We start from the raw sequence: 25,136 nt of genomic DNA, 5'->3' as shown, positions 1-25,136 counted from the left end.
TTTCTATTTTTTCAAAATGGCGGAATTTCCCATGGAATGAAAATTCTGAATTTCGACCGGCTCTACATGAAAATAATTCTAAATTAAATTTGCTCATTCCATGCAAACTGGTTACAGGGCCATTGAAAGTTACAACATATATTCAGTGCAATGGAACTTACAAGTAAAACTAACTACAATACAAAAATGTAGAAGATTAGCCTATCACTATTCCATCTGAAGGAAAGCTGCCAAAAGGTAAACAGACATAATGAATAGCAAAATATTAATTTGATTTTTGAAGTGTTAGCTATTAGTAACATCACTAAGGAAATTATTTTATTTTATTAAAAGGAGCACCCTTTTAACTTACAAGACTGCACTGTGAAATGAATGGGAAATATTCTGAAGCAGTTTCTTAAAAAGCAGTAGATGTTTTTTGGAAAATATCCTTGGACAGATTTTGTGGTATGTGAATAGGTCAACTGTCACAGTATACTTCACAAGAGGCAGCATATTGATTGGAACAATGGCTTTGTTCAGAATAAGAAAAAGGGATGGGGAAGTAAATTCAGCTAGGTGATTCTTTTCTGCACCCTTTAAAACTATTCTGGTTCGCTGTCAGAAAAAATCTGGTGATCTGAGAGCAGGCAGAAATCTCAGTCAAGGGGAAGAGAAAAGTTACGTGATTTCCTCCTCTTTTGGCAACAGGCCTGAATACTTAAAACTTAAAAAAATGTCATGCTCCACATGACAACAATTATAGATTAATTTTGCTCATGAAACTCGAGCTGTCTACAGGACGATTGAAACGCTACTATTTAAATCATTTAATACTGTTATTTACCAAGCTCTCTCTTCCTAAACTGTTTATCATTTGGGAAAAGTACTTAAAATAAACAGTTTTCATAGCAAACGAAATCACCAACATTTCAATTCATACTGGACCAAAACAGTTGTACTGTGTGACTAAAACTTATCTTTAAGCCTTTTTCTTTGTGATTTCCACCATGAAAACTGAATTCAACTGGAAGACTTCAACCAAGGGTTCCCAATATGTGATGTTCACTTCTCAAGAATCTTACCTTTGGTATGATACTTAGGTACGAAGACTCATTGGAACCCTTCAAGAAGGCAGAAGAAGCTAAAAGTGGAGTCTTCATATTGTCACTGAAGTGTTCATCAGCTCTAATCCCTCTAGAGGAAAGGAAAGTGGCAGCACTTCGATTGAGATTACTACACTCTGAGAAATCAGAATCACTTGCTGATGATTTCAAGTGGTTTCTAAATCTTGCTTCTGGATTCATTTGAGAATCTTCAAATACAGAATCTTCATCTGACAGCTGAAGTTTTTCAAGTTCTTTATTAATTTTTTGAACATCAGCAACAGTGGTAGCAGCAGCAGGATCGTTATCAGACTTGGAATATTCAGCACATAAATTGAGGATGGTCTCCAGCCGCTGTCGCTCCTAGTAATTGAAACAAACAGTGCTAAACTTAACATACAAATTTCAAGCAAAGAAAATGTCAAAGCTACACAGAGGTTCACTATTTTTTAATGTAATTTTTTAAATTCATTAAACTTCCTTATGTGCCTTTACCAATCTAGGGATAAAGTATTATATATGTTTACACATATACATAAAATGATGGTGTGGCAGAGGAAACAAAAGTTAATGAGGCAAGAAATCCTAAAAATGGGAAATAATTTCTGTAGAAAAGAGTTTAATGTAAAATCAGTGTAATCGTTTAATACTGTTATATATATATATATATATATCATATAAAAAGGGATTTAAAAAGCAACTGAGTCAAAAGTGAGTTGTAAGATAGAGAACATAGAAGCTGTTCTCCATTAAAGATGATCCCACATTCGAGTTTCAAATTTCCCTTTTCACCACAGAAAAAGATTATAATTATTATTTATTTCCAACAGCACCCAAACGTGAACGGTCCTGCCCAATAGAGCTTACTATCAAAAAGATGTGTCAATCTACTTTGTGCTTTTGGCTGTGCTCCTGGCAGAGATTAAACCATTACACTCATTTTACATAGAACCAATTTACACAGAAATCATTCCCTTTTTTTAGGATTTCCTGTTTCATTAACTTTCATTTCCCCCTTCTTCTCCACATTCCCCCACCAATTTTGTAAGTTGCTTTACATCTGGAGACATCCACCTTTGATCCTTAGGAGGTTAAGAAGGAAAATAATATGTCATGACCAAAGGTTGACCAAAATGGAACAGAACCTAAAACAGGGGGTTATTGCTTTGCCAGCAAACTGTTAAGTTATAAAAGCTCATGAAGGAGTCACACCATTTTCTTAACACTGAGAATATGAACAACTATGACAGACTTCAAGCTGTCATGGCTCAAGCTATTGTAGAAACACTTAATTCCTCAGAAGTTTTGAACAGCTCTGCAGTATTTTTAAAATTTATTAGAAAGCAAAACCAGATTTGTAATGCTATACATAATTTCTTTTAATATCAAATTCAGAACAAAATTATTAGTTTTTTAAAAAATATACTATAACTTAAGTTCATGTTCCTTTTGTTAAAAAAAAAAAGAGAAAACAAATTTTAATTGGAAAACTGCTTACGATAAGCCTACTTAAAGATATTAAGACCTCATTAAGACAGCTTCATGTTTTGCATTAATACCAACACTAATGAATAAGGTTTTTGTAAATTTTTCATCTTATCGCTAGGAAACACTTCTAGACTATCACTCAGAACATTTAAAAACAATAACAACAGCAACAACATCTCTTCTGAATCTCCCTCCTGCCAGAACCACTACAGGCTTATTCAGTTTCCAAATTCTACCTGGCAGTAAATCCAAAATCAGATTTTGCAAGATAGCTAACTTCTTGTAATCCTATCTCACTTGAGTCAGCAGCAATTAGAAACAAGAACCAAGTAGAAGAGTTAGAGCAAGACACTCTTTCCGGTTTCCCTGAAGCAAACCATGAGTGTAATAAATCTTAACACAAATTAACCAGTACTTAGCTTTTAGTAGGATTCAATGAAGGATTACAAAGTTACATGGATGAGAGCATCCACAGTTAATGTTAAAGAGAACAGATGTATGTATTTTTTAAAACAGATCTAAACCTTCCTGTTTCAGGGCATAAGCAACAGGCATTAGACAGAAATTTCCCCTTTGGGTAGCTTATTCCAAGTTGTTCACTATGGAGTTTCTTGCACAATCCTCTGAAGCCTCTGCTACTAGGGCCATTGTCAGAGACAAGCTGTTGGACTATATGGTCCGCTAGCCTGAGCTGATACAGTAATTTTTATACATTCTTCCATAAAGCAGGTGGCAGATTCAGTAGACAGATGTCAACTTCAAACCTATGACACACACCCCCCCCGCCCCCAGTCTCCAAAAGCCCTCCATGCAACTATACCCAAGCTTCTAAGCCTCTCCTTATTCCCCTAACAGGTTCATCCTCCTTTCCTCCTAGCTGCTACCTTTAGGGAAGGCAATCCAATCCCTAAAACACTGCGCAACGGCTGGCCAGGAACTCCAGCATTTATGTATCTCTTGCTGTTGCCACTGGGTAAGGCCTGGCCCTTTGATACTATTGTCATAAGAGACAGAAATGAGACAGACAATATTAAAACATACAGTCCTATCCCGCCCTGCAATGACAGGATATATTTCTTGTCTCCCACCTCGTCAATATAGGAAATACCTGATTTTAAACCATAACTACATTTTATCTTCATTAAAAGGCTTATGGGAGCAATGATAAACTACCACTTTGTCAGCTGATGGGAGGGTGGGTTATTTTGGGTATCTTTACAAGTCTTGGCAATGCAGAAAGCTCTCTCTAACACTTGGGAGAAAAAACACAAATTAGGGCAAAAATCTCGCTCACTTTTCAGAAAGTTTCTGATGAACTTCTATATTTGAGGACACGTTATAGAAATGCCTATGTCCAGTACCAAAAATAGTGTCTTTTGCTGTCCTCACTGCTGCACAACTAAGAGGGGAATAAGTTATCTCACTTCTATTTCAAAATGTGCAGCAGTGTATTAAGAGGCTTACACACAGGAAGTTCTGTCTGATGCTATTTCATGTATTCTATTTTTATCACTTTGTTTGCAGCCAACATCTTCTAGTTCCAACACACCTGCATTCACCAGTTCAAGCCATAAATTTTTAAATCAACTGGCAAGCCAAGAAAATGTCCCAGCAACTGAAGAGATAAAGAAGGTGGTATGTGGATAAAAATGTATTAAACTAAATTATGCAAGGAATGTATCATACTAGCTTTCAGGTTACACACTACAGAAAATATAAAATATGCCAGATTGGGTTGTGCTGTTTTACATTCAGTGCATGAGGCTTTGAATCAAGACTTTTAAGCCTTTTTTCAGCACATTTTCCCTTTTATGTACACCATTTGCCTGTGTTTTTAACCCACCATGCCTAGAGCGCTGCGCGGATACAAAATGTATATCAGCAGATGTGGATATTCGCGGATAAAAAGCAGATATCTGCAGAGTTACAGGGGTCTAGCCACAATGAGTGAGACCAGCAGGGCCACGGCCAGTGACTGGGCCAGGAACCATAGTGGCAAAGGCAGCAGCATGTTGGGCCGCCGCTCGCAGGAGCCAGCGAGCGGCTGTGCTGCTTTCACTGCTGCGGTTCCTGGCCCGGTCGCTGACCGTGGCCCTGCTGGTCTTGCTCGTTGTCGCTAGAGCCCTACAACTCCACAGATACTCGTTTTGTATCCAGAGATATAAATTTTGTATCTGCGCAGGGTTCTAACCATGCCATCTGCTGTGAAAAGTGATGTGTACAACTCTAGTGCCTATATTACACTAACACACACACCATTGTTAGCACTGATGAAGATAAACTGGATAGTGGGAAGGCATGGCAACCACTTCAACTACTCCTCTTTTCTGTGAATCTCATTTACATGCCAGGTGTATGAATTATGTAAATGCAAAATGGTGATGTCAGATCAAGATATCAGGGCAGGGCTTGAAAAATCCACTTGACGAGTCATCTGTAGCAATTAGGAAGCTTTTCAGGGAAAGTGCCATTAGCAGAATCTAAGATTCCATTAATAAAATATATAAAAATAGAGTCTATACCCCTAATTATTGTCAAGTTAACATGAACCAGATATAATCAATGGAACAGTGCCTACTGCTGTTAGCAGGCAAGATTGCTCCAATGCCTCTGATATGGCTCAGAGCTTTGCCAAGCAGCAGCAGAAGACCGAAAACTGACCAGAGTTTCCACCACTACTCTTCAGAATCTTGTGAGTAGCAAACAAACTAACAAGAAGCTTATCGAGCTTCATGGTGCATCGAGCAGCAACAGTATGTGCACTGGAGCTATTCAAAGGGGAGAAAGACTCAAAAAGAGAGACTGAGATGGGGTAGAGTAGTAGAGAGACACCCCCTCCTCCCAATCACAGGTCCAGGAGCTTATGGGAAACAGAAGACAGAAAGAGCAAAGGCTTCTTTAATAGAATTCTAGAAATGTAGGGCTAGAAGGGACATCAAAAGATTATCTAGTCCAGCTCCCTGTGCTGAGCCAAGAACAAGTACACCTAGATTGTCCCCTGACAGGAGTTTTTCCCACCTGTTCTTAAAAACCTCCAATGATGGGGATTCCCCAAATGGAAGTCTATTCCAGAGCTTAGCTATCCTTGTAGTTAGAAAGTTTTCCTAATATCTAACTGCCTTGCTTCAGATTAAGTGTCTCTATTCTTGTCCTACCTTCAGTGGACATGGAGAACAATTGATCACCATCCTCTTTATAACAGCCCTTAATATATCTGAAGACTTATCAAGTCCCCTGTCCCCCTCACTAATCTTTTCTCAAGAGTAAACATGCCAAGTTTTTTTTTTTTTACCTTCCCTCATAGGTCAGCTTTATTAAACCTTTTATCATTTTTGTTTTTCCTCTGGACTCTCTCCAGTTTGCCCATCTCTTTCATAAAGTGTGGCAGCCAGAACTAGATACCCTACTCCAAATAAGACCTCACCAGTGCTGAGTAGAGCAGGACAATTACCTCCCATGTATTACATACAATGCTTCTGTTAATGTACCCCAAAGTTATATTAGCCTTTTTCACACCTGCATCGCATTGTTGACTTGCATTGAATTTGTGACCCACTATAACGCCCAGATCCTTTTCAGCAGTACTATCACCTAGCTAGTTATTCCACATTTTGTAGTTGTGCATTTGATTTTTCCTTCCTAAGTGAAGTACTTTGCACTTGACTTTACTGAATTTCACCTTATTAAATTCAGACCAATTCTCTAATTTGTGAAGGTCATTTCAATTCCAATTCTGTCCACCTAAGAGCTTGCAACCACTCCCAGCTTGGTGTCACCTTCAAATTTATAAGCATACTCTCCTCTACATTATCCAAGTAATGAATAAAAATATTGAATAGGACCGGGCAGGACTGACCCTTGTGGACCCCATTCGATAGACCTTCCAAGTCTGACAGCAAACCTTTGATAACCACTCTTTTAGTATGGTTCTTTCAACCAGTGGTGCACCCACCTTATAGTAATTTCATCTAGACCACATTTCCCTAGCTTGCTTTCCTTCCCGTATTAAAGAGAAGGAGATGTGGGCTGGGCTTCACATATACCCAAGATAATAGACAAAGGTTTTTAGAGCGCTAGCACAAACACCACCAAGTCTGTCGACCTAAGCCGGGAGGCTTACTCCTCAGGTTCCAAAACGCTGTGTAGACATACCCACACACACATACTCAAGGTGGAGGGGGAAAAGGTTAGTTAAAAAGAAGAGGGAATTTGGGAAAATTGACCAGAACAACTATGGCAGAATAAACTATTCCAGAATAGCTCTCAATGTGGACACTCTATTCCAGAATAAATCACTTTATTCCAGAATAATCAGAGCACACTATTTATTCCAGAATAAAGTGATTTTTATTTTGGAATAGTGTGTCCACATGAGGAGCTATTTTGGAAGAGCTATTGTTTATTCCATAATAGCTGTAATTTCCCAGTGTAGACAAACCCAGAGAGAAAGCTCTTTCTCTCTTCCAGCAACCAGGAAAAGGGTGGGGGAATTGGGGAGCTTTGAATTGATCAAACACTAGTTACCCAGCAAACATGAAGTCTCTGAGCAGAAAGTACACTTGCTAGGAATCCTAGCAGCCTCACCCTCCTGACCTTTTTTCTTTTTTTAAAGCATTTTGAGGCAGGGGCTGAGGTTTTCACCAGGATATTGCATTTTGCTCAGATTGGTGCCTTCCTTCCCTACCCAAACACACACACGTGTACTTATTTTTCATATCACACTCAGACTAGTAGGAGTCCAAAATTATTCAAGCCCTCGTATGGTTCCATATTCTGATCTCTGCGTAAAAACAGAGTAACTCCATTGAAATAGATTTCTATTCTGGCCTATAGTGCACCTTCTAATTAAATACAAGGCTGGAGAAATTAAGCTAAGTGTGTGTGTATGTGTATATATAAAGTTAGAGAAAGAGAGAGAGAGAGCAGGAAAAAATAAGTTAACTGCTTACATTTATTTAGGTCTGTTGGAAGAGATCTAAAGTAAGGTCCTCCTTAACACTGCTGATCATTAAAGATTCTACAGTACTATTTTGCAAAAATAGGGGTGTTACCTAAGATGGAAATTCACCAGGATACCAAGGTTAATTACATCCTGTGTATCTAAAGCATCTAGTGGCTTCAACCTGATGTGTGGTATTTGTTCCTGTATTAAATTCAACTGCTCTTAAACAGCTGCCCTGTAACACCACAAAGATTGCTAAATATAAACAGTGGGAGAAATTATCTATATTTAGCCTTCAACTACCTCAAGGCGCTGTTTGCAAAACTTAACTAGCTAATGTTTTTTACATAATCCTTCGATATCCTAAGTGATAGGTTAAAGAAAGTGATTGAGATTTTCAAGCAGTATGGAAGACTGAGCCAGACAAATTATAATTATTTTTAATGGATGATATGTGTGTCAATCCCCTGTACTGCTTTCAAAGTCCTACCTATGTTTATTTCTTTTTAACTCACATGAACACGCCACACATAACTATGATGATGCCACAAGTTTTCTACATTCAACCTAATTTTGTATTATTTCCTACTTACAGAATAAACTTTGACCATGCTTAAATGTTCAGCAAACTGGGAGAAACAAGTCTCCTAAAATATGTTCTCCTCCAACTCCATATTCATATTGCTTGTTAATTCATTCCTCATTTAAATTAAAATCTCTCATGAATACATTCCTAATTTCCAGAAAGGCTGCTTGACCTATAAAAGTATGGTTTACAGATCCATACCAAGAGATGGGCTGTGGACAATATTTTACATAATTCCAAATAGTAATTTTTAAATATGTGGCTCCACCTACAGGTAAAATATTGTACTGCCTCTAAATCAGCACTAGACAATCTCCAACAAGGTTGTGACTATCTGACAGCACCTAAGTATCAACTTGCCTAGATTGTCCTTAATATCTATCCAACTTGTGTCTGTCAGCTTGTGTATAAATTCCTTCCCACAGTCAGTATTTCAACCAATACTGCTATTCATCCCCCTGCTTTTCTTAGATTCAGATGATTGATTGCATTCGAACTTCAATATGTATTGGGGTTTATATTATACTCAAACATGTGAGGTTTAGCCAAGTATTTTATGAATGTTTATTTGTCTAATAGGTCTTTCCTTTAAACATTCATAAACCAGTTATAAGGGGGAGATGTGTTTAAAAACTTCGGCTAAGTTCAGCCAGAATTTACAATGGCTTCTGATGGTAAAAATTCTGAAAGATCCTCCCCACACTCCACTCCTCCAAGATGCAAAGTCCAATCACCCTATCTCCTCAGCAACCACGATCAACATAGCTCTTATGGAATTCTGGCTATAACCCTAAAGCTGTCTTCCCTGTCCTGCAGCTCATGACACACACACTCATACCCATTACAGAAAATCCAGAGAGGAGGACAAGATCAGGGACACAACCAGCCTCATGAGATACAGGGAAACAGGCTGGCACAGGAAAGTTTGACTGACACCTCCATGCACCAGTTTGGACTCTGGCCCATGGATACATATATTTTTTTAAAAGAGAAAGAACACCAAACCCTGCTCTTAAAAAGAAAACTACTTTGTCACATGGGTAACAAAATTAGAATTACATTACTGAAGCTAAAATTATTCCAGAAATTGAAATGGACATTTCACTGTTTGTGCTGTTTGTTTACTTCGGTGTTTTACTCCATGTGAACAGTAAAAGCAGACCATTTAGTTTCATATTCAGGGACTAACAAAGGCTGCAGTTTCAACATTCTCCACCAGCCTGTGCAAGTTAAAAGCAAGCAAACACACACAAAAAGCAGTTTCAGAGATGTTTTTTAAAAAATCATAAAAAGAAAAAGAAAAGAAAAAAATTGGTTAGTTCAAAGGAAAATAGTGGGCCAAACTACACTGACTCTTTAAAGTATTACAGTACCTGAAACACGGTTTCAAAACTGATGTTTGCATTTCCAGAATCTCTCTAAACACATTCTATTTGGCTTACCTTACCTCACATTAAAAGGCCAAATATTTGGATAAAAATTGACTTCCCCAAATCATTTATCGTTAAGCCATTCAACCCACACTTCTACTCAGCACTTTGAACCCACGCATTTTTGGTTATCTATCATCTTTTCCACAGGAAACATGCTGTACAAATCCACATTCCATCAAGCAGGAAGAAGAAGGGTTAAGTACCTTTAGTAAGGTGTGCAAAATCAAGCTAAAAATAAAGAAGTCCCAAGGAGCTGTGGGTGCTCAGCCCATTTGGAAAAATCAGACTCTGAATGCATGGAGACCCAACACTGATTTTTATATACAGGGTATAAAGAAATGGTATTTTTACAAATATATACTTCCTGCCAGGGGTTGGCTAACTAATTATAGTGATTGCTCAAGCTCTCAAATGTATTGTTCTGATTTCCAATCCTTAACTGGATAACTTCAAAAAGTAATATATAGTAGGATGTTGAAGAGAAGACTAAATCAAGAACGAGCAAATTCCTTCGTGTGTAAGTCATACAGCACCTAAAACAGTCAATCTTTCACACATTTTAACATGTTGAGAAAACTTTAGGCTAATTCTCCTTTTATAGGATCAGGATTCTAAGGAAGTATTGAGCTGGGAGAAACAAATGCTAAATAAAAGGAAAGATTTAGTCATCTCATCTAAAAACAGAATCAGAACATATCTTTAGATTGGCATTTTACTTTCAAGAGAACAGCAGTACTAACTGTAGAAGCATCCCCCCCAAAATCCAGGATTTTCCTCTTAAAAATACAAAACCGCTACACCATACTTGGTTTGAATTTTTCAGTGACGGAGTACCTCCCTCTTGCAAGCTGGTAGCATTGTTCACTGGAAAGGAGTCAATGGCTCTAACACAGTAAAAATGTTAAACCAAAACTTTCCACAGTGGACACTTCAAGTCTGGCACCAAAATAAGTCACCACATTATCAGAAGCACTGACAACTCATACCTAAAGCTGGTCAAACAATGGGAGACAATACTTATATCCAAAAAGATTTCAACAAAAAATTGATTAAAATGGTGATTCGTTCGTCCCCCCCACCCACCCACCCACACATACACAAGTTGTCCATCCAACTCTATTTGCAGCACTCACTGGCTTTAATGGAAATCATAGGCCCTCAATATCTCTGAAAATCTAGCTAGTTTCATTTAGAAGTCCAATATGGATTTAGGTACCTTACTTTAAGCACCCAACTTCGAAAATGTTTGCTTTGTTTTTTAAAATAATAATAGACTTTAACTCTAAGTATACCTATTATAGTATAATATGTTCAGTATCTCTAAATAACTAACATTAGTGAAATTAATGCCTCTATACTGGTATGAGGTTGGGGTGGGGAGTGTGTGTGTGGGGGAAATACACAGGATTTAGGGGCAAGAATTAAACAGAATCCAGTCCTCAACCAGAGACCGCTTTCAACTTGGCCTAGAATAAAGGCCATGACCCTGTATACTCATTATATGAGTATTTGTGGTCGCTGAATCAGCATATTTGTGGATTCAATAGCCAACCGCCACTCTTTCCTCAAATTTCCATCTGTATCCCTGAATTTTGTCATACAATGATCTGACACAGCAGAATCAAGTAAACTCGACTGCAGATATTAGGCTTTGTCTACACACAAAAGTTGCACCCATATAACTAGATCAGTTCAACAGTGCCTTAGTTTAATTTACCTCAAAATGTATAAGGAACTGACAAACTAAACCAGGAGTGGGCAAACTTTTTGGCCCGAGGGCCACATCTGGGTGGGGAAATTGCATGCAGGGCCATGAATATAGGGCTGGGGCAGAGGGTTCGGGTGCAGGAGTGCGGGGTGCAGGAAGGGGCTCAGGGCAAGGGGTTGGGGTGCAGGAGGAGTGCGGAGTGTACGAGGGGGCTCAGGGCAGGAGATTGGGGTACAGGAGGGGCTGCAGAGTGAGGGAGAGGGCTCAGGGCAGGGGGTTGGGGTGTGGGAGGGTGTGGGGTGCAGGAGGGGGCTCACAGCAGAGGGCTGGAGTGCAGGGGGGATCAGGACAGATGGTTGGGGTGCAGGAGGGGCATGGGAGGGGGCTCAGGGCTTGGGTGCAGGAGGGGTGCGGCAAGGGGTTGGGATGTGGGAGGGGGCTCAGGGAAGGGGGTGGGATGCAGGAGGGGTGCGGCAGAGGGTTGGGGTGCAGGAGGGGTGCGGGGTGCGGCATGGGGCTCAGACCAGAGGGTTGGGGTGCGGGAGGGGTTCGGGGTGCAGGCTCCGGCCCGGCGCTGCTTACCTGGAGCGGCTCCAGGGTGGCAGTGGCGTGCAACGGGGCTAAGACAGGCTCTCTGCGGGGCTAAGACATGTCCCTGCAGCCCCTGGGGGAGCCAGGGGGCAGAGGGATCTGTGTGCTGCCCTCGCCTGCGGGTACCTCCCCCGAAGTTCCCATTGGCCACGGTTCCCCATTCCCAGCCAATTGGAGCTGCAGGGGGTGGTGCCTGCAGGCGAGGGCAGCACATGGAGCCCTCTGGCCCCACCTCCCTCCCCCGAGGGGCTGCAGAGACATGGTGCCGACCGCTTTCGGCAGCGGTGCAGGGCCAGTGCCGTCACGGGGGTGGCAATCCTGCGGGCCAGATCCAAAGCCCTGATGGGCCGGATCCGGCCCGTGGGCAGTAGTTTGCCCACCCCTGAACTAAACTGATATAGAGTCACTTTTAAACTAGTTAGGAGTGTTCACAAATGGGACTGCACCCATTTAAGTACATCAATTTCTAAACTGATGGAATAAAATCAGTGCAACTTCTGTGTATACATGACCTTATATGATCCCTGCAACAAAGGGTGCATTTTACTTTGCTATAAGTGTAAAAATATTTGGGGCAAAAAGGTAAATATTCTCGTGAGGAAGTTTTCAAATACAATTTTTTTTTAAATTTACATTTTGAAAGATTTGATTTTTTCAAATAGTGTGTTTCCGTTATATGATTTCTCCTTTTGGGGTATTATTCAGTTTTAATTGATGGATCAGTATAGCTCTAATTATTTTACCTTTAATTTTTGAAGCATTATATAATCTTAATATTTTGTCTTGCATCAAACATTTTGGATGTCCTACAGAATGGAAATGATTCCCCTCCTCCCTCGCCTTGTGATCACTAGAAAGAACCAACAAGTAGAGAAATCAATGCTTTGATGAAGACACTCAGGAGACAAAGTCTTGACCAAGCAATTACACATCAGGTAATTTTGTTGTCCAATTCTTTGGTGCTTATTGAAGCATGACCCTGAAATCTGACAGTGGAGACATAGGTTTTGTTTTGTTTTTTTTTTACCCAGTGTTTACCACAAAACAGTGCCATCAACTTGGAAAAAAAAATGTTTTTAAGAGTGTTGGAGCCCTGCCGTGCAATTTGTGGGTTTTATGTACATAGATATTTTGGCGGAACCCACAGATTGAACTACCATAATTTCTGTGAATTTCCTACATTTTTTTCAAATGGTTGAATGATACCATCTGATATGTTGATGTAGCATACTATATACCCATTAACTTTAGAGACTGACATAGTAAACAAGCCGCCAGCGCACAAGGTCATGTATTTGAATTTCAAAACACAACAGCAGATGTTTTGCATCTACTGTATACTCTTAACAGTTTGCTTTGGAAAGTTAGTTTCGAAAGCATTAAACACTGGTAAAAACTAAAAGGAAAAGAAAAATTACCAGTCGTTCCATCTCCTGCTCTCTAAGCCTCTCTTCCCTTTGTCTCCTGTGATAGTCCATTAGGTCATCTCTTCCAGAAATTGAACTAATACTGTTCTTTCTCTCCCGTAAGGTAGGTGTCTGTCTGAAGCTTTCCAGGTCAGATTCATCAAACTCCATGGAACTAGTGGAAATGTTTCTTCTGACAGAGAATGTTCTGTCAAGATCCACAGGGGAAAAAGAATTACTGGGGCTTGTCCCTGAGAGTCCAAATCTATCAAAATCATCAGAAACATGGGAGAAGGAAGATGCTAAAAGCATTTTTCTAGCTATTCGGGGGCTTGCAGGAACACTAAGAGTTGAACTAACATAGGAATTACTGTCAGACACAGAATTTGTATATGGTGACACCCCTGAGCTGCAAGAAGAAAAATTAAGATAATTATCAGCATCTAATGCACTTTGAGGTAGATCTTTTTCTCCGTGTTTTTTTCTTTTGGAATTACCAAGAGAGTTTCTTGGAGGCAAACTTAATGGCATCAGCTGGCTTTCTGTCGATTTGTACAGTCTGGGCAGAGAACGACTATAAACTCCCATATGACCCAGTGACCCACCAGAATACTTCCTAGTTCTTGAACCCAGAGTCTCAGTCATGGTCTCCTTATGCTTAACTGGTCTTGAATGAAGGGTTAGGTGGTCTTGAATATTCATCCTCCTGCCTTGTTTTGGGCTGGAAGGCATGCTTGCAGCCCCTGAACTGCTGACAGGTGAGAGAATTATTTCACTACCTGAGCTTCCATTCCACATTGCAAGAAGAGAGCCTGAGTTCTTCTTCCCATCCAGCACTGCTGGGAAGAAGACATTGTCATACGATTTATTTTTTTGACTATATTTTGAATAGTGAAACTTATCCACATGTCCAAAGAGTTTTTCATTTTCTCTGTTGGCATGAATATCGAAGTCTGTCCTTCCCAGGCTGTACCCGCTAGAGGATGGAGAAGTGAAACCCATATGCTTTACAGAGACACTTTTATCTGAAAGATAAGGGCTCTCACAAGAAAAGGGTTTACATCCTTGAATTTTAGTAGCGGAATTTATATTTTTAACACTAGATGAAGGGCTGGGTTTAGCTGGCACAGGTTGTGATAGGGTTAAATAGGAACCAGAGGAGTCCCCATTTGTTTTAAATTTAAGGCTTGATGAATATTTCTTCTGGTTGAGGCTATCCATAATATCCTGGAGATCATTTTCAAAGGAATTAATCACAGAGCTTTTTCCTAAACTACTATTTTGTAATTCCAGCTGGTTTTGTATGTGGCTGTATTCTGCCATAATCTTACTGGAATCTGTGAGAGAGAGAAAAAAAGGGGAAAAATTAGTTTTCAGAAAATACATGAGAAGGCCTCACCCCGCAACTAGTTAAAAATAATCGTATATACTTAATCTATCATGGAAAAATAACTTTGTTCTAAGATATGTAATTATATTATTAGAAACCTTAACAAAGGTGGGTGTGTAAATTTTATAATCCCAATTTGACAGAGAAGGAAACTGAGTCAGAGAGCAGTCAAGCGATTTCCCCAAGGTTACAGAGCATATCAGTGACACAGATGGGAAAAGAATCTACATCCCTTGACGCCTGTTCTGGTGACCTGCCCACTAGAAATACTGACCCTAGTTTTTCTAACAGAGTTTTTTAAAGGTGTGGTTTAGAACAGGGTTTCTCAACCCATGGGTCGGGACCTAAAACTGGATCGCCAGAATGTTTCAAAGGGTTGTGGGGCAGCTCCTGTGACTCCTGTCCAACAGGGTGGGCTGGGCCCACCTCCCTGCTGCCTCGCAGGTCCCAGCACCACTTAGGTTTAGCCCAGCCATTATGACGATGAGAATACGGATAGGCCATATTTGAGTGTCTGGCACTGCAACCCCATGAGCCAAATCACAACTCCACTCACACAAATTTTGTCCAGTCGGGGAGTGGGGCCAAATCTGAGCAGCGCTGCAACCATGGAGGTTGCAATGCCCAGAGTGGAGATCCAATCCCAGCCAGCCCCACAGCACAGGGGTTATAGGCGCTACCACTGTGGGGTGAGTGCTGGGCAGGACCCAACACTACGGGGGGCAGGATCTGACTGAAACCGCCCCGGGCCTCCACTCCAGACTATTTACTGGGTGGCAACAGACCACGAAGATTTACAAATGGGTGCTGAGCTCAAAATGGTGGAGAACAACTGGTTTAGAACACATAAGAAGGAGACACAAACTCATGAATTCAAGTCCTATCCCTATCTATCTATCTTAGGTAGATATATAGCCCCCATCACTACAGAATCTGCGCAACTCACAATCTTTCATTTATGTATCTTCTCAAAACTCCTGTGAGGTTGGGAAGTGAAATTAATCCCATTTTACAGCCAGAGAACTGAGACACAGAAAGACTAAGTGCAACCTATTAACTATGTGCTTGGTCCATAGCTCACTCAAGTCAATGAGAGTGTTTCCATTTGCTTCAGTGGGCTTTGTACCAAGGTCCTATATAAATGTGGACAAATCACCCCCTTGCCTCAGTTTACCCCACTGTAAAATGAGAATACAACCTATTTTTCAAGGGTATTATGGTTTAGTTCTTTGATGTTTGTAGAACACTTGAAAGATGAAAAGCTCTCTATAAGCACTATAGTCTTTAAGATGTAAAAAAAATATGAAGTTAGCCACCTTGCGTTATTAAAGGGGAATCCAAGGTTGTTATAAATACAGAAAGCTGTTTAAGATCCCATGTCCCTAGTAGAACAATAGTTCAGAATTACAAGCTATAAATACATAGTCAAACCGATCATGAGATGAAAAATCATTTTTTGTTCAGTTACGTGTCAAGATCCAAATTTCAGCCCAAGAGTTCTGAGGAGTTTTCGTTAGAAAGGAAATCTCTGGTACCTAAAGCAGTGAAAGGAATGCAGTTCCTGCTCTCCTTCTGTCAGTGATAGCATCAGCCACTGCCAGAGACACACAGAACCCTGAGGGGGCTTGATCTCAGGCCTTTGCTGATGTAAAACAGCTCACTTAACCTTTAAAGCCACTCTTTGGCAGGCTAAATCAAGGAATTAGCTGTGTATTTGAAGTTAAGGAAGCAATTATCCTTCACAGCAACAATGGTCTTGTGGTGAGGGTACAGGACTCGTCATAGGCCTGATTTTCGGAGGTGTTGAGTACCCGCAGTTCCAACTGAAATCAATTAACTGGAAAAGGTTATCTCATCCCTATTCACCACATGAACACAGTGCAGTCTGTTTTACTTATTGCTAAAGTTATTGTCTCATCTAATGGTTAAGAACATAAAAACGGCCATACTGGGTCAGATCAATGGTCCATCTTGCCCAGTATTCTGTCTCCAATAGTGGCCAGTATCAGAGCTTCAGGGGTAGTGTACAGAATGGAGCAGTTGGAATGATCCACCCCCGTTATTCCCTCCCAGCTTCTGGCAATCAGGTTAGAGTGGTCCCAATCATGGGGTTGCATTCCTAACCACCTTGGCTAATAGCCATTGATGGACCTATCCTCCATGAACTTATCTAGTTCTTTTTTGAACCTAGTAATACTTTTTGCCATCACAACACACCATGTTAATAAGTTCCCCGGGTTAACTGTGCACTGTGTGAAAAAGTACATCCTCTTGTTTGTATTAAACCTGCTGCCTATTAACTTCATTGGGTGACCCCTAGTTTTTGTATTTGGGAAAGGGTAAATAACATTTCTCTATTCACTTTTTCCACACCATTCGTGATTTTATAGACGTCTATCATATCCCATCCTTAGTCATCTCTTTTCAAAGCTGAATAGCCCTAATCAGTTTAGTCTCTCCTCGTATGGAAGCCATTCCATACCCTTGATCATCTTTGTTGCCCTTCTCTATACCTTTTCCAATTCTAATATATCTTTTTTGAGATGGAGCAGACCAGAACTGTACACAGTATTCAAGGTGTGGGTGTACCATGGATTTACATAGTGGCATGATGATATTTTCAGTCATATTTTCTATCCCTTTCCTAATGGTTCCTACCATTGTTAGCCTTTTTGACCATTGCTGCTCACTGAGCTGAAACTTTCACAGAACTATTCATGGAGACTCCAAGTAACAGCAAATGTAGAACCATTATTATATATATGTAGCTGGGATCATTTTTTCCAACGTGCATTACTTTGCATTTATCAATGTTGAATTTCATCTGCCATTTTGTTGCCAAATCAATCAGTTTTCTGAGATCTTCTTACAACTTTTCACAATCAGCTTTGAACTTAACTATCTTGAATAATTTTGTATCATCTGCAAACTTTGCCACTTCACTGTTCACTCCCTTTTTCAAATAATTTATGAATATGTTGAATAGCTCAGGTACCAGTACAATTCCTTGGGGGACCCCACTGTTTACCTCTCTCCATTGTGATAAATGACCATTAATTCCTACCCTTTGTTTCCTATTTTTTAACCAATTACTGATCCATGAGAGGACCTTCCCTGTTATGCCTGTTGAAAACACTATCTGAAGCTTCAGACCTGAACCCAAAGTCTGACACTACATACGCTTTCATGCCTTCATGCTAGAGCATGTAGGTCCCTGGAAAGTAGACAACACCACCAACTAATTTTACAGGGTCAATCAGGATCGAATGTTAATGACTTTTGAATACTAATAATCTTGGCTGGATTTGAGCCAGCAAGTTTAGTGATGAAAGGCTTCATATCTCATTGTTGGTACTTTGAGCCAGACAGTTCCTTATAATGTGAAATTTTAGTTAGAAAACTTCAACAGGACTTGTACAAGTTTTGTTTAGTGGTGACAATCAAGTTCAAATTGACAAAAAGAAAAAAAAGCCATTCGTGTTCCACAGGGCTCTGTCTGGTAAAACAAAACAAAACCAACTGAAAAAGATTAAGCATGAGTGGTGTTTAGAAGTTCAAACCCGAAGACCAAAAACATGAAAGTTATTTGTGATTGTGAGAGCTTATTCTTCATATCCACCACTCCATTCTTAATAGTACTTAACAACCCTCTCACCCCCCCCATTCCAAATCTCTCTCACACTTTCAATTAATCTCGCATCAAATACTAACCATTCAAAACAAGATCATGATGCAACTAGCCTAAATTAGCATCAAACATTACCCTATTTTTTGCATAATTTCTACTGACTCCTGTACAGAAACATGTTCAGGCACAGTAATGTAATTTTAGGGACTGTTTCATTACTACCCTTCAACACTGAAGGGGCACATTTAATCTCATGGAGAATAAAGCCATTAGCGAAAGAACAAGTAAACTAATGAAAATTATCACATTTGTTCATCAGAGCAATGAAGAGTTCCTTGTACTTCTCATGTCAAAGAGCAAAACAAACAAAAGTCAGAAATACCTCTATGCAGCCGCTTGAATTTAACTGTTCCATACTTTACCTTATATGAATTCCTCAGCACATCAGCCTCAATGAAGCAAAGCACTTAAATCAATAGGACTTCTACACTTAGCTGAATCTAGCTGTCTGTCCATAAACCAGATCTTTGGTGGAATTTTTTAAAGCTATTGTTTCAGTAATGACTCTCCGAATGTACCATGACTCCTTAGATACTCTTGCTGGCACTCCCTACACATGTACTCATGAAGACTAGAGGCAGGGTGTGCTTGGTAATGTGTAAGGAATTCATTCCTTCTGGAGGTCAGACAGAGCTGTAATTGCTTAACCTTCAGTGCACAGTGCAAGGATCATCTTTTAAGCCAAGTATTTGCCGGAGAGAGTTATAAAGAGGCAGCATCTTCTCTTTTCTTCCTTGTCTGGTTTCTCTGTCTAGGTGGTTAATCAGAGGGTCAGTTCTGCTACTCAATGAGGACAGACATAAAACTGAGATTTGTTCTTTTTTGTGATGCACCCAGAGGCTATGGCAGAGGTGGACAAACTATGGCTCGCAGGCCACATCTGGCCTGCGGGACCATCTGGCTCAGCCCTTGAGCTCCCGGCTGGGGAGGCTAGCCCCCAGCCCCTCTCCCGCTGTCCCCCTTTCCCCGCAGCCACGTGGCTGGGTGGTTCGGCTACCAGATGTGCTGCCCTGAGTGGCATGGTAAAGGGACTGGGGGGTTGGATAAGGGGTTGGTGTCCCAGGGAGCGGTCAGGGGACAGGGAGCAGGGGGCAACTGGATGGAGCAGAGGTTCTGGGGGGCAGTCAGGGGACGGGGAACAGGGTGGGGGGTTGGATAGGCATGGGAGTCCCAGGGAGCCTGTCAGGGGGTGTGGATAGGGGTCAAGGAACGGGGAACAGGGGCAGTTGGATAGGCATGGGGTCCCGGGGGGCCTGTCAGGGGGCAGGGGTATGGATAGGGGTCAGGGCAGTCAGGGAGCAGGGAGGCTTGGATAGGGGGTGTGGTCCTGGGGGGCAGTTAGGAGTGGGGGGTCCCGGGAGGAGGCGGTTGGGGACAAGGAGCGGGGGGGGATTGGATGGGTGGGGGGTTCTGAAGGGGGCAGTCAGGGGGCGGGAAGTGGGAGGGGTTGGATAGGGGGCGGGGGCCAGGCTGTTTGGGGAGGCACAGCCTTCCCTACCCGGCCCTCCATACAGTTTTGCAACCCCAATGTGGCCCTCGGGCCAAAAAGTTTGTACACCCCTGTGCTATGACAATAGGTCCCTCTTAGTTAGAAAAATAAATTATGAAGGTAACAAGAGCAGAGAACTGACAATTTACAGAGCAAACAAAATTATAGCACCAAAACCAATGAAGTCTCCAGTAAAGTTACAAGACGTGCTTTATGCATTTCATACCTGATGCAATGCTCTGGAAGGAAGAGAGGTTACCTCTGTTTGTCATCATGTTTATTCTTCTATAACATGGTTAAGACAAAGCGAGTATGAATCAGCCCGGTAAATTTTGACCTGCAAGTAACAGAAGGAAAATATATTTTAATAAATACATGCTAAAACTTTTTTAAAAGGCATTTTTAAAATGCACAACTGAAATGAGCTTTTCACAATATTCTTCTGACTGACAGGAATACCACCGACATCTGGAACAGAAATGGTACAAAGATGTTTGGCATGGATATATCAAATATTTGAAATAGGGGTCATCAACATTTCAGTTTATTGTTAGGCTTCATTTGTCAATCTGAAAGTCCATGTAACTTTATGGTTTTCTCCTGTTCACACAAAAAAAATCATTAACCTCTCTTTTTCCTTTAAAAGAGAGAATGTGTCTAGTTAATAAACAGGACTCCTGGGTTCTATTTGCAGCCCTGTCTGTGTCTTTCTTTTAGAAATCGTAAAAATTGTGAATAGTTACCTCACCAAGGCTCTTTTTGAAATGTTTAATGCATGAGTCTTCATAAAACTCTGAGACAGATGGGAAAAGTGCTATAACAGTATTATCAGTATAAAAATATACTTGAACACAATTTAATGCCAGCAGCCCTGCAATCACACACAAACATATATCAAAACAGAGTGCACAAGCCAAGATATAGAAAATATTTTAGGAAGGACAAATTTCCATCTCAAGCTTCTAAAGGAATTAAACCATAGGAGAACAACAAAGACTGTTTCATGTTTATTAAAAAAAAATCCCTGTATATGGCTAGGGTGACCATATGTCCCATTCTGGCCGGGCCAGTCACATTTTTAAGCTCTGTCCCGGGGGTCCTAACTTCTTTGAGGAAAATGGGCATTTCTCCCATTTGCTCTTCCCAACTGATCAGCTGACAAGAGCAAAAAATGCCCAGTTTACCAAAAAAGTTGGACCCCCGCCCCCCCCCGCAGCGGGGGCACGGAGGAACATTAAAGGAGGGTGGCAACTGAGGTGCGGGGCACGGAGCTCGGGGTGGGGGTGGGGAGTCAGTCCCAGTCACTGGTGGTGCGGAGCTCAGGGGCATCATCCATTACTGCGAGCAGCAGGGGGCTTGGGGGCTCAGCCCCAGCCGTGGGTGGCAGGGGCACAGAGCTCAGGGGAGGTCAGTCCCAATGGCTGGTGTTGCGGCGCTTGGGGGCATCAGCCGCTACTATGGGCAGTAGGGAGCTCAGGCACTCGGCCCCAGCCCCACCCATGGGTGGCATGGGGCACGGAGCTGGGAGGGGGGTCAGCAGTGGGGGGTGGCTCTGACTAGCAGGCAGGGCCGGGGGCGGGGCAGCTTGGGCCCGGCCGTCCTGTTTTTACTTTTGGAAATATGGTCACTCTAGATATGGTTACAAAACCCACAAAACCCCCAACTTTTAACACAAGATTTCCAGTGCGCAATCCTTGCCATTAATTAGAGATCTAAAAATAAATGAAAATTAATATGGGAAGTGTCAAGTAGGCCCTTGTGTAATAAGGAAATGATAATAAAATGTCTTTTTTTAATTAATGCAACTGAGATTACAAATGAGTGAAATAAAATCCTTTAAAATACGTAAGAACATAAGAATGTCCATACTGGGTCAGACCAAAGGTACATCTAGCCCAGTATCCTGTCTATCGACAGTGGCCAGTGCCAAGCGCCCCAGAGGGAATGAACAGAACAGACAATCATCAATTGACCCACCCCGTTGCTCGTTCCCAGCTTCTGGCAAACAAAGGCAAGGGACACCATTTCTGCCCATTAAATGACAATATGAATGTTGATTGTTTTTAGATTTCTCCCATTAAAAAAAAAAAAAGGGTTGCAGGAGACAAGCAAAGAATAGAGGCAGCTGTGTAACCTTCTCTATAGACAGGCAACCTGTCCAACTTTAATAGTCACAAAATATGGTGTCTCAGTTGTCTTTGTACAGAATTTACTTGTCATGCTTTTGTACATTATTTTCCTGGCAGTGAAGCACAGCAAGCTGTCCACAGCCTTCCACAGAGAGCCTTTGTCTTCTCCTACCTTCTATCATCTTGCCCCATACACTTGGAATATTCTCTCCCTTCTTGTACACCCAGTCCCCTTCCCTCTCCTCTGTCATAGCCCCTTTTCTAAAACTCACTTCCGTGACTCATTCCTGTGCTGACCCCACTGATGATGCTTTTTCTTTAGTGAATCACCTCCCACCCCTTCTGCGGGTGGAGAGTATTTGTCTATTTGCCCCACCATAGATCTCTCACTGTGCTGAGGAGGGAGCTGCACTCCGCAGTCTTCCAGAGAGCACTTAAGCCTGGGTTTTAAACTTAACATTAGTTTAGTGTTATTGTGCCACTGAGAGTTTATTGTCACGTTCACCCCTCTGCGACCACTCCAAGGGTTCTTAAAGGAATAGAAAGGATCTTTCTCCATTGCCTCTATCTCCCAGCTCCCCCAGCATCCCCCTTCCGTTAACTGTCCTTACTCAAAGTGTCCATGTTTCAGACACTCTTCTTCCAACAGGAAAAGGGTTGACCTTGCTACATCTGCACCCCATCAATCTTTCAGTCCCTCTAGGGACTAACAGAGCACCATGAGCAGTGCTCCCAAGCCCCTACCAACCGCCTGAGAACAAAGCAAAAGGCTAAGCATTCGGTCCCATACTCCATGGCAACATGTAATCCCTGTTGAATTTTAGCTAGCTAATTTTCTAGTTAAGAGATAGGGTCAATTTTTAACTGTTACTAAAACATACTGTGAGCCAATTAGTCTCCACACAGTCACATCCTTACTAGTGCAAGAACTTTCCCAGCTGCTGCTCCTACAGCCTTCAGTATCACTCTCCATTTCTTTAAGCATCTCAGCCGAAAACTTGTCTTAACCCTTGCCTCCACGTTTAAATCCTATTTAGCTCTGTAATTGCATTACTATCTTGGGGCACTGTTTGTAGGAAAGGCAGCATTAACAAAACTTTATTCCACTGTAAATATATTTGCTGTAAAGAAATAAGTTCTCTCAGCATATATAAGCTAACCACATTTTAAGAGCCTGTGGTAAGGGCAAATAGTCCTTTCTTTTCCAAAGGCCACACAAATTACAAGCACATCACAAGCCAAGGAGAACTGGCAGTGATGGAAAGCTCAAAAAACTCACATATGGTGCACATCTGATGATCACAAAACAGTGAAAGCAATAGGTGTTTTAACTTCCCAGTACGTGTTCAATTTCTGATCAAAGATTAGAATCACATACATTTATGACAATATTTTACCACCCAAAAATGTAATTTATATTTATGAATCAGTAAAAGGAAAAGATGGAAAACTTTAGTGGAGTAGGGGACAGAAGCAATACGGTTGGGGGTGGGAGGGTTGTGGGGGGTTAAGAAAGATTTTAAGTCACAACTACTTATACATTCTAAAATATCTCTAGTGCAGAATTTAAAAGATAAACTGAAAAGGAAAAAAACATAATTGAGCTTGTTCCTATTTTAGCTGCTTTGTGATATATGAAATCAGCTGATAAGGCTTTTGTTAAAAACAAAGAAAAATCTGCTTCTTTTTATATTGGAAGTTCAGGTCTTATCTCCCATGAAGACTCTATGGCAACCTTGTAACCAATAAATTTTTTATATGACAAGAGATTGAACACTGGGCAACCAAGAGGGGATGTGTTTTCAACTGTTTGAACGAAACAGTTGAAAACACTTTTTGTTTGTTTTTGTGAATTTATTTCCATTGCCTAATAAACAAGCAAGAGAAAGAATGTAATGTCTTTGTTAAAAATTACATATCACACTATCTCAATTCAGGTTTGAGAGTTCTCAACACACATCTGTGTTATCACCTCCCTCAAGAAGACCACTAACAAAATCAGATAACCCAAACTTGACATTTCTGTTATTTCTAATGTAAAAGCACAAACTAGAAAAATTAAAAACAAAACTCTTCAGGCCTTCTTAATGCATGTCACCTTTAAGGATTTCATTGTGTTCACTGTTTGTATAGAAATTACAATGGAGAATCAAATAAAAATTAACTTTTTAGAGATAGGACTAATAATTATATAGATATAGATATAAATATAGATAGCGCTATCACCTGATTAAACCTGTCTTTTTCAAACCCACTTTAAGTTACAAATCAGTAATGCTGCAAAATATAAACTTCTGGGAAAATAAACAAATGAAAAGGTCAAGAAGCATAGTTTATTGCATACAGTCATCCACACATACTCGGATTAGTTATTTACGGCCTGATCCAACTTCCATATAAGTCAATGGGAGTCCAACTCCATTAATGAGCATACAGTGCACTCTGCCTTGTCTGTTAGGAAACAAAGTGATTGCATCTGGGATTTGCAAAGTCATCTGAAGTGCACAGAATCAGCATTAGGACTGAACTCTCATCTTTACATTGCCCAGGCCAAACTTTTAAGTTTTGTTTTATTAACAACCATAAAACACAATGATTCACTATGCAAACAGGCTCTTACTCTAACAAAACAGTCCAGTTATAATTAGGGTGACCAGATGTCCTGATTTGATAGGGACAGTCCTGATATTTGGGGCTTTGTCTTATATAAGTGCCTATTACCCCACCCCCATCCCAATTTTTCACCCTTGCTATTTGGTCACCCTAGTTATAATACAAGTATTACTTCACATTTAAAAACCTCTCATTTTTGAAGAATGGAGTTCACATCTAGTTTATAAATTGTATACCAATATTCTTGCACACCAATTCCACCAATCCACAGAAATGGCTTTATCCACTTTCAGTTTACAAAACACACAGATTTGAGATGGTATCCTCTCTCCATATGTGCTGTTCTTCCTCTCATTTACCATTGACTATTTAGCCACGTAAAAGCTTGTCATGGCTATAACAGTCTGCTTTTCCAGAGAGTGGAAAGTTTAGTCTTTTATTAACAAACGAATCACAAACACAAGTCCAAATAAATCTGACAGGGATATCGGATATGTTAGATCAGGGGTGGGCAAACTTTTTGGCCTGAGGGCCGCATCGGGTTTCGTAAATTGTATGGAGGGCCAGTTAGGGGAAGGGGTTGTGGCC

At 40.9% G+C, this 25,136-nt stretch overlaps 1 protein-coding gene across 6 annotated transcripts in view; it reads right to left on the bottom strand.

Annotated features, from left to right (window-relative positions):
* The window catches only part of PHLDB2 (pleckstrin homology like domain family B member 2), a 102,603-nt gene that overhangs the window by 60,483 nt on the left and 16,984 nt on the right, over nucleotides 1-25,136 (bottom strand). For all 6 annotated transcript variants that reach the window (XM_024200348.2, XM_026658972.1, XM_024200349.2 and 3 more), the window contains exons 2-4: nucleotides 20,033-20,143; nucleotides 13,252-14,576; nucleotides 1,065-1,448 (exon numbers count right to left, since the gene is read on the bottom strand). In XM_024200348.2, the coding sequence (XP_024056116.2) occupies nucleotides 1,065-1,448; nucleotides 13,252-14,576; nucleotides 20,033-20,081 (1,758 nt within the window). In that variant the 5' untranslated portion in view covers nucleotides 20,082-20,143. The remainder of the gene's footprint in view (nucleotides 1-1,064; nucleotides 1,449-13,251; nucleotides 14,577-20,032; nucleotides 20,144-25,136) is intronic.

Source organism: Terrapene carolina, unplaced genomic scaffold (genome assembly GCF_002925995.2).
Source record: "Terrapene carolina triunguis isolate 2854851 unplaced genomic scaffold, T_m_triunguis-2.0 Scaffold558, whole genome shotgun sequence".
Taxonomy (NCBI): domain Eukaryota; kingdom Metazoa; phylum Chordata; order Testudines; family Emydidae; genus Terrapene; species Terrapene triunguis.
The sequence above is the reverse complement of the archived record's forward strand: the minus strand, read 5'-3'. Positions and strand labels throughout refer to the sequence as shown.